Raw genomic sequence first — 16,993 nt, forward strand, 5'->3', positions numbered from 1 at the left:
ATTAATACCCCGAGGAGATGCCACCGCATGCACATCAGCACGGCTGAGGTGACAGTGACCGACGCCCCAATGTGTGAAAGTGTGCGGTGCACCCAGAGCCCTCACACACTGCTGGTCTGTAAAATGACACAGCTGCTTCCGATAAGGCTTAGAAAATTCCTAAAAATTAAACACATAGCTATCCTGTAACTAAGTAATCCCACTCCTACTTTATCCAAGGGATTTGGAAATGTTTGTCGCCACAAGCCTTATACGTTTACTATACACTGAAAATATGTACGTTTTCCTGGATGTAGCTTATATCTCAAACTTTAAAATTTTCTTCTAAGTGGGAAAAAACTCCAGCCATTCTCACTTGCTTGATCAGATGTAGAGCCAGATTAGAAGGTGAAGAAATGACCACTACATCTGCTGCATGATGGCGTTATGGGATGGGTGGGGACAGGGGGACCTGAGGGCACCACGTCAGAACCATAACCTCGTTTAAAGGTGGCATTTTTAACAAAGCATAACTAACGTTCTTCAACAAAAATAAGAAAAAAAGGCCAACCTGGGAGGAAAAGTCTATTTCCCTGAAACAACATAAACTTTTCAGCAGTCAGGAGCCCTGCCACACTCACTCGTCTTGTGACAATAGGGTCGAGGTCTTTAGGGTCCAGGTGGCTGAGGGTCATAAGATCGGCATTGAGGGTTCGAATGCGCTGTAAGCGCAGGCGGATGTATCGTGCAGAAGTAAATTCCAACAACTTGGGTGAAAGATCATCAGAGCTTGGTCTGCCATTGATTAGCGATGTATGAATCTAGAGATAAAGACATCAAAATAAACAAATATCAATTTTAAGCATGCAAAAAATAACCCTGATTGTTTACATTCACGACATAATCTTTACAGATACTATCTAAAATCAAACCAAACAATGGGGTTCTTATAGAAATCTGTCTAATATTCATTGACACTTGTGAACAGCATGATCACAGCCCAAGTTTAGTTTATTGAAGTTATTCGTTGCAGTGTCTCAGAGATTGCGGGAAACTTTTAAACAGGACCACTTCTCCCAGTGAGGTGAGGGCATTTTGACGTGTATCCACAGGCTTCTCTGAAACAGATTCTAAATGTCATGAATAGACTGGGGAGAGTGGGGTAAAGTGCCAGAAAGCTTTATAACTCCCATTTTCTCATCTCTGCTCTTGAGACAATGCAGGGCTTGCTGCAGAGTTCCTGCTGTGAAAAGCACTTGCAGGGTTTTTGTAGTTTTAGCTCATCAAGGTATGCTACCAAGGCATGACTTGTTTTTGATTACACTCTGACCTAAGGATGTGTGTGCAGTCCAGGCATGGAGAGCACGGAGCTGGAATATTTCATGAACCATCTCCAACCCTGAACACCTCCAGGGACAGGGAGAACTTCCCAGAGAAAACTGGGAGCTCTATATTTGAGAAGCATTTTCACTCTCTTTAATATTTTAACAAATCTTGTTGCCTTGGTGTCATGAGAAAGATGCTCTGAGAATGATCTGATGGAGTTATTAAATCACAGCACAGTGAAGGTTGAGGGATCTCCCTGAAGGGAAGAAATCAATAAAGTAAAATGTGTCAGTGGTGACATTAATCATCAGTAGACACCAGTCAATGGCACCTTAACTACAGCAGCTAGATAGTTAAAGATCTCTGTGATCTGTACCAGGAGAGCTCTATTTTGAGTGTTTCCTGTTGGCTCTGTGATGGCTAGGTTGTCCCTGGAGGTGACACTGATGAAAAAACAGACCTCCTGGCCAGCAGGGGGCGCCATACCTCTCCGTGCTCAAGCGGCACCAGCCTGGAGTAATAGGAGGTGCAGATCACTTCGTCATCTGCCCTGTAAGTGGGCGGCCCCCGTCTTGGAGTGATATTGTAATGAGTCAAACATTCCGTGTCACTAACTGCATAGTACTGCCAGGGGCTGAACTCCATGCCGTCCAGAGAATGCTCCAAGATCCAGTTTCCAGGCCGAGGGGCATTAGCAGCTTTGATGATGACATAAGCGACTTGAAAGACCTGGAACAAAGATATTGAAAACTGTCCATCGAAAATCGGTAACAAGTGCTCAAAAACCAAAGTGCCTCTTGAGAGCGTTGCCACCCGATGAGGGCCAGTGTCTCTCACTGCTCTTGAGGCTAACTGCTCATAAGTGTTAATCAGAAATGTATCTTGTAAATGTTTTCCTGGTGGCATTTGTCTTCAAAATAAACTCAAAAAATACTCACAAATAAATTTGTATTATTATTATTGTTGTTGTTATTAACAGTATTAATATTGACATAAGTGCTTGTTTTCTTGTTTCCAATGTCTTTTTCCATCAGGATTCTGAATGATAATAGTTGTATTATATTTCATTAGTAGTCGTGTTAAATGTATTTCTCATATAGTGATTTGGAGATAACACAGCTGAATATGAGAAAAAAAGTCAGCCCATTACACACTTATCACGATGGTTAAAATCCACAACACTGACAACACCAGATGTTGGTGAAGATGTGGAGCAACAGGAACTCTCATTTGTTGCTGGTGGGAATGCAAAATGGTACAGCCACTTGGGAAGACAGTTTGGTGATCTCTTAAAAAATTAAACACAGTCTTACCATATAATCCAGCAATCATACTCCTTGGTATTTACCCAAAGGAGTTGAAAACTTCCATAGGTGAATGGATAAAGGAAGTGTGACACATCCATACAACAGAATATTATTGTGATTAAAAAAATGAACTCTTAATACACAAAAAGACATAGAGTAAACTTAAATGCATATTGCTAAGTGAAAGAAGCCAATCTGAAAAGGCTATTTACAGGATGATTCCAACTATATTGCCTCTAGGCTTGTTGTTTTTTTATTTTTGGTTTTAAGCTTCTCCCCATCTTAGCCCTCACCAATTCTAGCAACACAAGAGCCCCTTAAAATTAACCCAGCTGGGGCTTCCCTGGTGGCGCAGTGGTTGAGAGTCCGCCTGCAGATGCAGGGGACACGGGTTCGTGCCCCGGTTCGGGAGGATCCCACATGCCGCGGAGCAGCTGGGCCCGTGAGCCATGGCCGCTGAGCCTGCGCGTCCAGAGCCTGTGCTCCGCAATGGAAGAGGCCACAACAGTGAGAGGCCCGCATACCACCAAAAAAAAAAAAAAATTAACCCAGCTGAAGCCACAATATTTCACATTTATCTACTGAATTATTCCCTGCAAAGGACGGTTTTATCTCATTATAATAACTCTGTTCACCTACAAGAAATGTCTCCCAATAAAATTTAGTCTATAAATGGTGTAAGTGTGAAATGTTGAGTACCCATGTTCATGTGCAATTTTCCTCTAGAACACAATCACTGTTTCTAAAGCACATTAAAAGCAAAATGATGTTCTCAGATTTCAATAATCAGGAAAATCAGGAACTGTGTATCTGTTATGAAAGTTTATATCTGGAGCTGAATGTCCAATGTTTAAAAATCTAGAACCGTCTTCATCGATTTAAACCATTTTTTTTTTTTTTTTTTTTTTGTGGTACGTGGGCCTCTCACTGTTGTGGCCTCTCCCGTTGCGGAGCACAGACTCCGGACGCACAGGCTCAGCGGCCATGGCTCACGGGCCCAGCCGCTCCGCGGCATGTGGGATCTTCCCGGACCGGGGTACGAACCCATGTCCCCTGCATCAGCAGGCGGACTCTCAACCACTGCGCCACCAGGGAAGCCCTAAACCACTTTTTTAAAAATTAAAATAATGCAAAGGCCATTTTGTCCTAGCATAAATATCTCCAGAACATTCTCCTATGAACATAATTACATTTTTTTCTGATTGGAAGTTTATTTTTAAAAAAAACCCTTTTCCGCAATTTTGTAATTCATATATTCCATAATTTATATTTTTAAAGTCTACTATTTTTTAATATTACTGGAAAACCAAACACTGCTCAGAAATACCTGGCAATTAATCTTACTGTCTCCTCTACAGCTAGTCCTGAAGAACATCAGGGTTTTTTTTAATGCAGCTTGGGGGAGGTTAGTTTCACCTTTGCAAAGTTCCAGCACTGTCCCAGAACACCATGATGGAAACCGGCCTAAGTAGCTTTCCATTTGGTTTTCATACTGATGCCCAAGCTAACTGGAGGGAGGACACCCTCTTCTTTACTCATCACTGTCCAATTGCCTTGCAACTATTTTCACCATAAAAGGAGAAGTCTATGAGCATGTGGACCACTGTGGAATATGTTAAAATAGACTTCACAAATTGCAGGTGCCAAGTGAGATGGCATGATCAGGCAGCCCATTTGAGAGGGACGGAAATCAAGGTCATTTACAAATGGACTGACTGCATTTACCTTCTGTTTTCCAATTTCACATTTGAAAATGGACAGAACCAACAGGTTCACCTCCTGTGTGCTAAGAACTTCATGTATATCATCCCATTTAACTCCAAACAACCTCATGAGTTTCAAGTCATTGTGGTTCCCATTTTACATATTTGGAAACTGATACTTAGAGAGGTTAAAAGACAAACTACTGAGAGTTGCAGGTCCCAATGAGAAACCAGGGGTCTCACTCCAGAGTCATTAGCATCCACTAGACACCCCCCAAATGTCCACACACACTAAGGTCATTGAATTTTCTTTTTGTAACCCCAGAAAAAGACTCCTACATTCACTTGGGCGCTGGGTTCATGTCTAAACAGGCACCGTGGCAATTGTTTCTGTTAACCCTGCAGTTTCTGTTGTGACGGCCCAGGATGTGTGGCGGGGAGGGGATGGAGAGTGTGCAAGGAACAAAAACGAATGCTATGTAGCGCCCGCTATGGCCAAGGACAATGCTAAGTCCTTTATTAGAATGACTAGTCTTCAGACCCTTCCAACTACGTTCTTCTTATGAAATATGTACTGTCACTTCCCCTACTTTACAGATGAGGAAACCGAGGCACAGAAAGGTTACATAATCTTCCCAGGATCTCACATGTACTAATATGTAAACCACACTTCTACAGATTGCAAGGAAAAAGAATGAAACTCCCAGCTGAGCAGCTGGTGGGTACCAATCTGGTTTTCCAAACCACTGACCTCAACCAGTAGCAATTATTTCAATACCATGTTCTTGTACTTTCATCAAACCCTTGTCAGCTTTTAGACGGACAGCTTAGTCACATGTAACAAAACGTAACCCAGTGGAAGAACCACCATAACGGGAAAACTTCAGGACCATCCCTCCAAGGATCAAGGTCTTCAGCTATGAAGCTGGGCGTTGTTCTCACAGTGTCTCACTAGTTCTCTAGGTCCCCAAATTGGAGACTAGGAAACAAGCCAAGAAAGGGACTATGAAATATAAATCTGCAAAAGAGGAAGAGGAAGCTATGAAATATCTAAACGCTATTTGTTTTCACTTAAGTCACGTTATTGGCTGACTTATGTCTCCCCAAAATTCACAGGCTGAAGTCCTAACCCTTAGTACCTCAGAATGTGACTGTATCTGGAGAGAGGGTCTTTAAAGAGATAATCAAGGTCAAATGAGGTCAAATGGGTGAGCCCTAATCTCATCTGACTGGTGTCCTTTTAAGAAGAGAAGATTAGGACCCAGACGTAGGGGCAACCCTGTGAGGATACAGTGAGAAAATGGCCATCTGCAAGCCAACGGCAAGGTCTCAGAAGGAATCAACCCTGCCAACACCTTGCTCTTGGACTTCCAGCTTCCAGAACTGTTTGCTAATAAATTTCTGTTGTTTAAGCCCCCAGGTTTTGGTATGTGCTACGGCGGCCCTAAGCAAATGAACACAAGCTAGTCTAAGTCACCAATTGTGTGTTGACAGACCAGTCTTAACACCCCCTACAGAAAAAGTAAGGAATTCTCTGTTAATATATAGAATTTTAAACCTTTGCCCAAATGAAATCCGTGATATTTCTGTTGCTGCTTTTTAGCATGGTTGACTAAAGTGCCTTTTCTCTCCATATAAGGTTGGCTGAACACAAAGTGATGATGCAGGGCTTTCACTAAATGCAGAGTCACTGAGGTCTTGCCAAACCTGCAGCTGATACAGCCACTTTCAAATCCACTTTCATCAGGGTTTTCTACCAAGAGGCCTTTGTTAATGATCACTGGAATGCACATAAACAGTGCCACATAAATAAAGCACACATACACCAAACACCGCTTTCTACACAGGAATCCAGACAGGAATTTCCATGTGGGCCTCAACCTTAAATATATTAAAACCCCCTCAGGCACAGAGATAAGAAAAATACACAGAGCGTAATTCTCCAATATCAGGGGCCAGCTTCAGACGTGCTCAGGGAAGCAAAGTGCTTCTTCTCCACAGAAAGCTCAGCTGCCTAAGCTGCAGGGGCCCAGATACCACACGGGACCCCCGGCTGGAAATTCTCCACACAAGCACTTACCTGCCTCCAAGGCCATAATGAAACAGTGAATGGAGAATTGTTTTCTCTTACCCGATGGGAAAAACCTTTTCACAGGCAAAAGAGGTTTAGTTTTAACAGTTAAATTAAACTTTTAAAAAAGAGTTCGGTCTATTTGGTAAGTAACATTGCTCAGTTATCCCTATAAAAGTGGTGAATCTGTGCTCTGTCAGCGTTATTTCTTAGGACCTTATTAGACAATAAGATTCAAAATGATCGTTTGAGCTAACGTTTATTACTCAAGAATAAAGAAATAACTATTTATTAGAAGTCTAATTACTAATGCAGCTATGACTCCCTTGTGGTTTTACAGAGTATGGATCACGGAACTAACTAATCAATTGATAATCATGTGAAGTAGCAACAAACACTTGGCAGAACAAGAGAAGTTTGGGGCTTGGACGTTCACTTGGCACGTAGGATCCGTGGGATACACATTTTAGGTAAATCTCTTACGGGCAATGATCTTGAAATGTCATTTCTATTTGATTTTAGTGGCTGTTTTACCATTATTGCCTCGGTTTAGGACCAGTATACAAAATTAACAGACAAAAGGAAATAGCTTCATGAGTGAGAAGAGAAGTGTGGAATAAAATAGATTTGTTTCTCTTTAAATTTGCTGCTGTCAATAGAAGTGCGGGATAAACACGTCAGAATCCAGTCTCTCTCCCCCCCTTTCTTTTCTTCTTGCTTTTTCCTTTTATTGAGGGCAGGAGGGACTGGCTACTTGTAATGGCAAATTTAGATCAAGTAGGTTTTTTTCCTTAAAATTCTTAAGCTTCGTGTCTCAGGAAATCAAGGAAGGCTCACTTCGGAAGCAAGCTCAGATTCTTCAGGTGGACCCTGAGGAAAAGCCAGGGTGAGAAAGATGATGAACAAGGAAGGAAGCGCAGAGAGACGGGCCCATCACAGAAGTACAGGGGAACCAGGACCAGTTACCTGAAGGTGGGAAAGGGGTATTTAAAGCTCCTTCAGAAGGAGTTCTGTTTCTCAACAACTAGAAAAGTTACCTCAAAAAGAGCCCACGGGGCTGCCCTGGTGGCGCAGTGGTTGAGAGTCCGCCTGCCGATGCAGGGGACATGGGTTCGTGCCCCGGTCCGGGAGGATCCCACATGCCGCCGAGCAGCTGGGCCCGTGAGCCATGGCCCGTGAGCCTGCGCGTCCGGAGCCGGTGCTCCGCAGCGGGAGAGGCCACAACAGTGAGAGGCCCGCGTACCGCCAAAAAAAAAAGAGCCCACGATAAGCTGTCCCATGGTCCATGAGCCACTAGTTCCGTCTCAGGATGCTAGGGGGATTATCTCAAAGGATACGTGTTGCGCTACATTAAGAATCAAAACTGGCAAGTAAGAGGCTGGTTTCCGTCCTTAATCTCCATGGATCTCCCTGTAGAATTGCTCCCAAAGTTCAATTTCACCAAGGGTTCTGGGAAGATTTTGCTAGGTTTTGTGGGAGGTGAGTTGGAACGACCTCAAAAGCACAGCCAGGCAGGTCACCAAATGTCCTTTGTGGGGATCTTCACTGCTTTCCCCCACCTGTAAGTGCCGGGTGACAGCTGAGCCCCAAGAATGAGATAAACCCGCTGCAAAATGCAGTTACCGGCCATTCTAGGACCTGGGAAATGCAAAGAGCGGCTTTCCCATCCCCCGACTCCTGACCACCGGTCAGCCGGAGCCATCGGTTTTCACCCAGGAACATCTCAGTCTTTGAAGTTACATTGGGCTTTTCCCCCAAATGCAGTGCAGTTTGTTCACAGGGGAACAGAGGGGGCAGTAAATACCATTCCTTCCTTTCCCTCCCGAATGTGAAGGGGGCTTGGGAGTCCATCATGGAGATGGAAGGAAGTCAGCAACGTTCCAGGAAAAAGCAAAGCTGGAGGCGGCGGCCTCGACGGTGGCTGCAGAGGTCAGCCTGACACTCTGCCTCTGGTGGCACAGGCTGAGTGGACACACGCTCGGTGGCCTTGTCCTGTGGGTCAGGGACCTGGGCCTCCTGAGAACAGCCTGCCCGGAAGAGAAACAGATGGAGCCCCGGAGTGATGTGGTCAGCTCGTCTCCCAGTTAGAAAAATGACTGCCCCTCTCCTGGGGGGAGGGCAGGCAGCAGAGATGTTACTGTCAGAGAAGCTCGCCTTCCTCCGCCAACCAGGACACAGGACACTGGGACCAAGGACGCCCCTAACACCTTTTCACTGGATATCCATTCAGTGAACACTGATTGAGCATCTGCTTTGGAACAGGACCGTGGCGGGTGCCACAAAGACAGCGGTGAAGTGGGGGACACGGTCACGGTGGCCTGGATGCCCCGATGGGGAGACAGAGGTGGGCCAAGTCCCCTGGGAGAAGGACGGAAGGCGGCCAGGGTGTCTGGCGGGGGCCAGCCTAGTCTGGAGAAGGGGTGGTCAGGGAAGGCTTGCCTGGAAAGTGGGGGAGACTGAGTAGGAGATGTCTAGGTAAAGAGAGGGAGGTCAGAGGGATGGAGAGTGGGACCCTGCGGGGCCAGAGCATGGAGTGTGGGACATAGCAGGAGGCCCGGCTGGCTTGAGTGTCGAGACGGGAGGGGACTGGACAGGGCAGGGCTCTCTGCGAAACGTTAAAACTTCTAGACCATTCGAAGACCCTAAACCAGGGAGTTACCAGGTCACCAGGGATGAAAAGATTGGGTGCCGGAACTGGATGCTGGTGCCAGGAAATCGTGAGAGCTGGTGGTGTTGACACAGTGAAGACCAAGACTAAAGTAGAGAAAAAAGCCAGCGGGTCTTAAAGAGTTTGCCAGAAGGTCCAGTGTGAGTGAGAAAGAAAACACGGAGGCCCAGCGGGGCTTTCCAGCTTTGGCCAGACCCCCTCTCCACCTCAGGAAGATGGGACAGGTCTCCCCGACATGGCCCCAAAGCCCACACTTTGCCCTTCTTCCCTCAGTCCCAGAGAATGTCTGGCTGAAAACATGTGAAAGCTTCTTTTCACTTCCTCTCTTGGTCCTCACGTTGACCTATGGTGCCCGGCAGGTCCAGCAATGGTTAGCAGCAAACCGCCTGACAGCTCTCTTTTCATCCCTCATCGTGAGAAAACAGTTCAATTGCACCTCAGAAAGTAAAAGGGGCCCCAATCATTAAGCCTCACAAATCCAACTGGCGACACCGTCTAGAAAAGCTGTGCAAATCTGCACTTGACTAACTCCATTAAACATTAACCTGTGAGTTACACATTTACAGCCTCTAGACACAATAATTATGTGTTTCTTTCACTAAATCTAGCTGAATCGCTTATAGTTTTAGCCCTAGAGAGATTAGAAAGCATTTTTTGTTTATGCAAGATTTCACTCAGTGCATGGAATCTTGGTCTACATGCTATTTGAAGATTCTCATCTTTCTTTAGGTACCTCTAACCTCACTGAGCATCTATCATTCGTCAGGCATCAAGCTGACACTTCATCACATTTAAAGCTTTTTTAAAAAAGGAATATCTAAACAAAGGTCTTATACAGGAAGGCTTTTGTTTATTTAAAAAAGTGCGGTGGGAAGCTAAGTGGCACAGCTGCATGGAAAACAAGATGGCGGTTCCTCAAGAAAGAAACTTAGAATTACCATGTGATCCAGCAATTCCACTCTGGATATATACCTACAAGAACTGAAAGCAGGGACTCAACAACAGATATCTGGACAACAATGTCTATTGAAGCACTATTCACAGTAGCCAAAAGATGGAAACAAACCAGATGTCTACCACGGATAAATGGCTAAACAAACTCTGGGATACAGGGGAATATTATTCAGGTGTGAAAGTTTGATACCTGCTACAACATAGATAAAGCTGGAGGACATTATGCTAAATGAAGTAAGCAAGACACAAAAGGACAAATACTGCATGATTCCACTTACATGAGTTACCTAGAATAGTCGAATTCATCGAGACCCAAATCAGAATTGCGGAAAATGGGGGCAGGGGAGGGGAGGATGAGAAGGTACTGTCTAATGGGGACAGAGTTTCAGTATGAGATGATGGGAAAGTTCTAGAGAGGGATGGTGGCGATGGCTGCACAACAATGTAAATGCACTTAGTGCCAGTGAACTGTACACCTAGAAATGGTTTAAATGGTAAATTTTATGTTACGTATATTTTACCACAAGAAAAAAAAAGATGTGAAAATAAGGAGAGAAAAGTGAATGATACAAAGACTCAACTTTTTGTGGAAGATGGAGATTTCTAAATTGAAAATGACGAGGGACCAACCCTGGAGAAGCCAACCGAGCCATCTGGAGGGCAAGCTAGCAGCTCAGAAGGGATGCGTGAAACCCTGTCTTTCCCATGACCCCATTTCTGTCAGTTTCTTACTAAGCTCTAGTGGGGCCTGATGACACGTCACAAAATACAAAACTGGAGCCCAAACTGTTAGGGTTTGAGAGTGAAAGGAGACCCCTGAGTGACGTGGCTGGAGACTCTCAGCTCAGAGGGCGGCATCTCCTCCTGGTGACGTTGACTAAGTGCCCGGCTGACCTCTGGGCAGCCCTATTCTTGGCCTGGCCCTGGAGTCTGGTACAGCATTGTAAATGATCCTAAATGGTGAGCATCTCAATGGAGGCCTAAGAAACAGTTATTTCACGGGCTTTCTTGTGCTTCTAGCACCTCAAGAACAAAGATAAATATCTTCTGATTGTATGCCATAAAATAGAGAAAACAAAATTTTAAATTATAAGACTGACAATTCTCATGGTCACCTAATAGCGGGGAAAAGGTATTGGACACTATTAAAACAACACTAGATAGGTCACTTTATGATGTTACTTTTAGAAAGATGATTAAGAATAACTCAAATTTGATTAAAAAAACTATTATAGAGGGGGTATATGGAAACTCAATTTTTCTGTAAATCTAAAACGTCGCTATAAAATAAAGTCTATTAATTTAAAAAGACACACAAAACAAAGGAACAGGACTATTTACACATGTTATAATAGTTATCAGCTATTCTAAGAAAGCTTAAACCCCTCCGGTTGGCTGCACAGAAGCTAATAAGTGGTTTTCAGGCTTCACCAAACTTCTCAGGTATGTGGGCTTCGATAGCTGTGGCATCCCAGCTAATTATCTGCAGGTTTTAAATTGATCTCACAGTTTTCCCAGCCTTCATTTCCGGACCTTATGGGGCATGGAGGCCACCAAGCCAGGGCGAGCCAGTGCTCTCCAAGTATCTGTGCAGAAATGTCAAAGGAGAACAGAGCTGAATGCACTGGCACAAGTAGGCCCAGTCCCTGAAGAGTTTCCACCTTTGTCACTACTTCGGCAGCCTCCTCACCTCACCAAGGCCAATGCTTGCAGAGTCAGACTTCCAGAATTACTCTCCACCCTCCTCCCAAAAAGGTAGTGATGAACAGATCTTAAATTTCTTACAATCCAGAGAATTACAGAAGGAAATGTAATGTTTCCCAGGATTCAGGCTTAAAGTGATAAATCCAGCTGTGTTCTCTACACCCCACTGCATTATTCACAATGAATATTGTATATCACATTGTATATCACATTGTAAGTGTGAAATAACAAATAGAAAAACACTTTATAAAATGCACGATACAGATGTAAGGTATCACTATCAGATTTGTAATCACTTTCCCTAAGCGCCATAGTTATTCTGCTGACCACTGGCACCTCTCAAGATGATGATATTTGCAGTTCATTCAATTTTTTTATCATTTGTTATGACTTGAAAATTCTGTCCTGCCTCTTACACTGATTTTCAAATATCTAAAACTGTCACCACCATTTGACAAAGCATTTGCCTCATCAGAGGTAAATAATCATGGCATAATTTACACATGTGAAGGTGATAAACAAGACCAAACAAATATTGTCTAAGCATCTGAAGTCAGCCCAGCGCTCCCAAATATATGTTCAATACAGTGACCAAATGTAAATAAATGAATATATGCTATATCTGAATGAATGAGTGAATGAATGAATAAGTAAATTCCTTGCTATTCAATTAACAGAGAACAAAGAAAGAACCTTTTAGTCTCCATGCTGCTGAGAGGTTGTGAGACACACTCTTTTATTCACTGTTAGTGAGTATATAAATCGAGCAATATTTTTGAAAAAAAAAATAAAACAATAAAAATTAATTTTCAAAAATGTTTAAGCTCTTTTGGTTTTGTTTTTTTTGTTGTTGTTGAATGAGTGAATTTATTGCATGTTTCCTTATATAAGCACCACTTAGCAACATCATAAGCAAATTCAGTAAGCTTTACAGAATTTGTAGACATTCTCACCATTGGGCCATTTTTTTGTGCTGACCCTTGCTAACACCAAGGGTTTTAACAATAAAATGGAAAACATCTTTAGGGGGTTAATTAATGAAACCTTGGTAAACATCTTTTTTAGTGATTAACCTTAATAAAAGACAATCTCAAGTACTTGAGAAATGTATGGATAACATGTACATACTCTTGAGTAATTTCCTCAAATATTTATTAGTCAAGTTTCTCACAGGAGCTGGACGATGGTCCGTTCAAGTCTGGAGTATCTATGCTGCTAAATTAAAATCTTCATGCTTTGGCTATCCAATGCACAGGTGACAAGACTGACGTTGTTTTGGAGGTTAAGAAATTGTATGTAATTTCCTCTGAGGGGACAAAAGATTTCTTCTCCTTAGGAAACAACTTTTAGACTTATTCAAGAGCTGAAACAAAACTCAGCTGACTAGTTTTGTAAAATGTAGTATTACAGAAATTGCTTTAGTCTGGAAAAAATGTAAACATAGTTTATTACCAGTTTGTACCTTCACCATAGAAAAACCTTAAAATCATTCTTGTGGAATGTCTGATTTTCAGTGGCATTGTCAGATGGTTGAGTAGCGAGTCTGAAGAGACAAAGCTGGGGCCAGTATATGGAAGGCTGAACTTTATAAGGTATTCAACAGGATCTGCTGAAAATATTTCAGCAGAAAAATGAAAGACAGTTCTTGTGGCAGTGATGTGAGGAATGGCCTAAAGTTGGGGAAGATGAGGTAGCGGATGGGAGGTAATAAAGTCTTTTACTGGAGTGATGGCTACGAATATATTTAAGAAATGAATGCGACTAATATTCAAACAATTAACAAGACCCAGTAAGAGGCTAGATAGAAAGAATGGAGAATCCCTGACTAGAATGGGAGAAAGCAGCAACCCCTGAGTAAAAGCTTACTATCAGAGACAAAGTCAAAGGTAGAGCTCTGATCTCCTGATTCCCCATCCAATTCTCTTTCCACTGTAGCTGTTGACTGATTCGGAATGTTAAAGCTGGTCTGAAAGACCACAAGCTTCAGTAGGCAACCTGATATGGCATAACAAAAACTCAGTTAAATTACTTTGAGGATTATTTTTTCTTAGACCATGGTTATAATTCTAGTTTTTGTGCTAACTAGCTTTAATCTTGGGCAAATCATTTGCCTTTGACACCTCTTACGTTTTTATATGAATTTATTTCCTTTGTTAATATTGCAGAGACGTTTTTCTTGTCTCCCACAATAAATAATTTCTTTGAGGGCAGTAATATGGACTATAGGTGAATCTTCTACCGTTGACTGTTTATCATACCTAAGCAGTGGCTCTGTGAAATGGTGTCAAATTAATGAATATAAATAGTTGAGAACATCTTGTTAGAAACAACACGAAATGTTAACAGAAACACAAACAGGGCTTCCCTGGTGGCGCAGTGGTTGAGAGTCCGCCTGCCGATGCAGGGGACATGGGTTCATGCCCCGGTCCGGGAAGATCCCACGTGCCGCGGAGCGGCTGGGCCCGTGAGCCATGGCCGCTGAGTCTGTGCGTCCGTAGCCTGTGCTCCGCGATGGGAGAGGCCACAACAGTGAGAGGCCTGTGTACCGCAAACAAAACAAAACAAAAGAACCCCACACAAACAGAACCTGAACTGTTCACATTAATTTCGGCTAGTGGGGAAGCTTCCCTTCCTTTTATTAGACCTCTGGCTACTTAAAATGAGTTTCTAGCATTCATAAGTACCTGATAGCCACCGCCATGTTATACTTTATCAGGAGAAGAAAATGTCCCATTTCACAGGAGAACCATTTCCCCATACTCTTCTTCATCCTTCCTCCCAAAGATTTCATGTGGCAACAACGAAGGGCAAGGGGCACCCTGAAGACGACCTTTCCATTTTTAAGTTAACACAAAGAATGGCTTGGTTTGGCTTCTGTGACCTTCACTGGAGAAAAATGTTGTACAGTATATATGTAAGTTTCCTCAGCTTCTTGTGATTGATAGATAACGCCAGTATTCAGTCCTTACTCCTGTGCAAACTACTTTGGGGCACAGGAGGCAGGAGGCCCACAGAGGAAGGCTTTTGGATTCGCAGAACTCTCCCTATACAGCACTCGGCGTCAGTATAACCTGAAAGTTCTTGCCCCAGGAACTCTGGCCAGCACACCCTTTTCTGGGGCTTCTTAGGTTATTGGCTCCAGCATAGGTGGGTAGGAGAGCTAAATCAGCAGAAGAAAAGCAAAACTGAGGAAGGAAGAGAGGAGAGGTCATAAGAACAAGGGAGCAGAGTCTGCGACTAATAAACACTGAGATGGCTTTTTTATGTGATTTGTAAAATGTCTTTAGAGGCAATTCCAAAAGAAAAGTTTCAAAAATATTCTAAGTAATATCAGCATCACTACAATAAGTGCATGGCCTCCCAAGGGTACCATTTTAAAGGATAATCATTTGATTCTATGAGTTATATGATTGTTTTAAAAAAATATTAGAGTTTATTTTAAAATTCAATATAAAAAGCACTGCTTAAGTGATGGCTGTGACCCACAAATATAAGGAAATTTGTAGGATGTGTGGGTGGGATGGAAACGCTATTAATTTTATAGTCTAAGGACTAAATTCAGCGCTATGTACTTCTGCACTGGCCACCATTAAAAACTGAGGCTGCTGGACATTTGATGAGGAAACACAAGATTTTAAGAAAAGTGAAAATGAACGGCATGTGTAATTTCAAAGCAAGCCTGCTTTACAGAATATATGGGTGTTTGGGTGAAGCAGAGCGAATAGTCCATCTCAATTTTAATATACAGAAGCAACACAGTATGAGAGTAACAGAAGTTTTTGTAGCTCAACAGACCTAGTTTACATCCTGGCTTCACCCTTTTGTAGTTGAATAACCCTCTGCAAATTATTTAGCTTCTCTGAGACCCAGTGTCCTTACCTGTAAAATGTCTAGTGAAGGGCCTGGCAAACAGAAAATATTCCATAAATAACAGTTCCTCTGTAAGGGTGGGGTTTTTTTTTCAAACTAAGGGTCAAAACCCTTTGGTAGATTATGAAATCAATTTAGTAGGTTACAACTAGCATCTTTTAAAAACTAAAACAATAAAAAACATCAGAGTGCACTGCACATAATGGTTAAGTATTGTTCCATAATGCATATGCTGAGTTTTGATATAAATGTTTTACTGTGGATTACAACCAAAAAGTTTCAAAGTCTCTGTTCTACAGAGAAATTATCAGATTATTATATTAAAAAGGCTTTAAGAGTGCTGCCTTTATCCAAATGAGACTCTGTAAATTTTAAGAACTTAATCAAAGTGTTCCTTACCTTCTAACTTGTTGCAGTAAAAATAAGACATGAATCATAGAGAAGATAAATTTAATCTGCTACTGTAGGGCATTAAATTCCATTTTAAGATTGGTTTCTGTGTTATATTGACTAATTTATACTTCTAAACACTTTATAGTTTATACGTATATCATTTATAGTTGACTAAACACATCTAGAAATTTCTACAAAAGGTTGGCTATTAGCTTCTATTATGGGGAAATTAGATACAATTTCTAAATAATTTTAAATTATAAAACTTTTAAAAAGGATTGCAACTTGCCTAAGCATGAAGACTGCTAGAGTAATAATATTCCCATCCTGATGAGTAGTAAAACTCAAAGGCCTCTATGAGCACATACAGTGATGTCCCACACTGGCTCAGTAAAAAGGAGAGCTCCCAAAACAAACTGTGAGGGTCAATAACAGGCCTCTTTTCTCCTTCAGGTCTTGATGTAGAACCAGCCTGACAGTAGAATGAGTCCCTAGTGCTGTTAAGATGGTGAGCTAGCCAATTTTGGGTTGGCAGAATAGGAATTTTAGGTTGGCTGAAGGGTAGAATACTAGAAATTACAGGATTCAATGATACAGCTGAATCTTGATATAACTGTAACTTAAATTTATAATTTTAGCTGACCAGGCCAGATTGGCTATTATTAGAACCTATGGGACTGAAGTTTAGGAATCTTGTTTTAAATTAGCGCCCTGGGCAATTCTGATCCTCATTCTGGTTTGAACGCCCTGTGTTAAAGGGACAGCAAGGATCCAAAAATACAAAAAGATGGAGTTCAAAAGTATTTATCCCAACCTTACAGGTATCCAATGTCAAATACTGGATCAGACTCTGACACTCAAAGTACTTCCTTCTTGGTATTATATTAAAGATATGAGTCAGCAGGTAGAAATACTTGATGTTTTCCAGTTATTTAAGAACAATAAGAAATGGTATGCTGCTTCATTGGAATTCACTGGTGAGAAGCAAAAAGTATGAATGAGAAAGGTCTCTTTAGAT

General features: G+C 42.3%; 1 protein-coding gene across 2 annotated transcripts in view; it reads right to left on the reverse strand.

Moving 5' to 3' along the window:
- LAMA1 (laminin subunit alpha 1) overlaps positions 1–16,993 on the reverse strand; it is a 161,230-nt gene that overhangs the window by 105,397 nt on the left and 38,840 nt on the right. For both annotated transcript variants that reach the window (XM_067699663.1, XM_067699662.1), the window contains 2 exons: positions 1,792–2,034; positions 621–800 (listed from right to left, as the gene is read on the reverse strand). In XM_067699663.1, the coding sequence (XP_067555764.1) occupies positions 621–800; positions 1,792–2,034 (423 nt within the window). The remainder of the gene's footprint in view (positions 1–620; positions 801–1,791; positions 2,035–16,993) is intronic.

The sequence above is a fragment of the Pseudorca crassidens genome, chromosome 12 (genome assembly GCF_039906515.1).
Source record: "Pseudorca crassidens isolate mPseCra1 chromosome 12, mPseCra1.hap1, whole genome shotgun sequence".
NCBI classification, from domain to species: Eukaryota; Metazoa; Chordata; class Mammalia; order Artiodactyla; family Delphinidae; genus Pseudorca; species Pseudorca crassidens.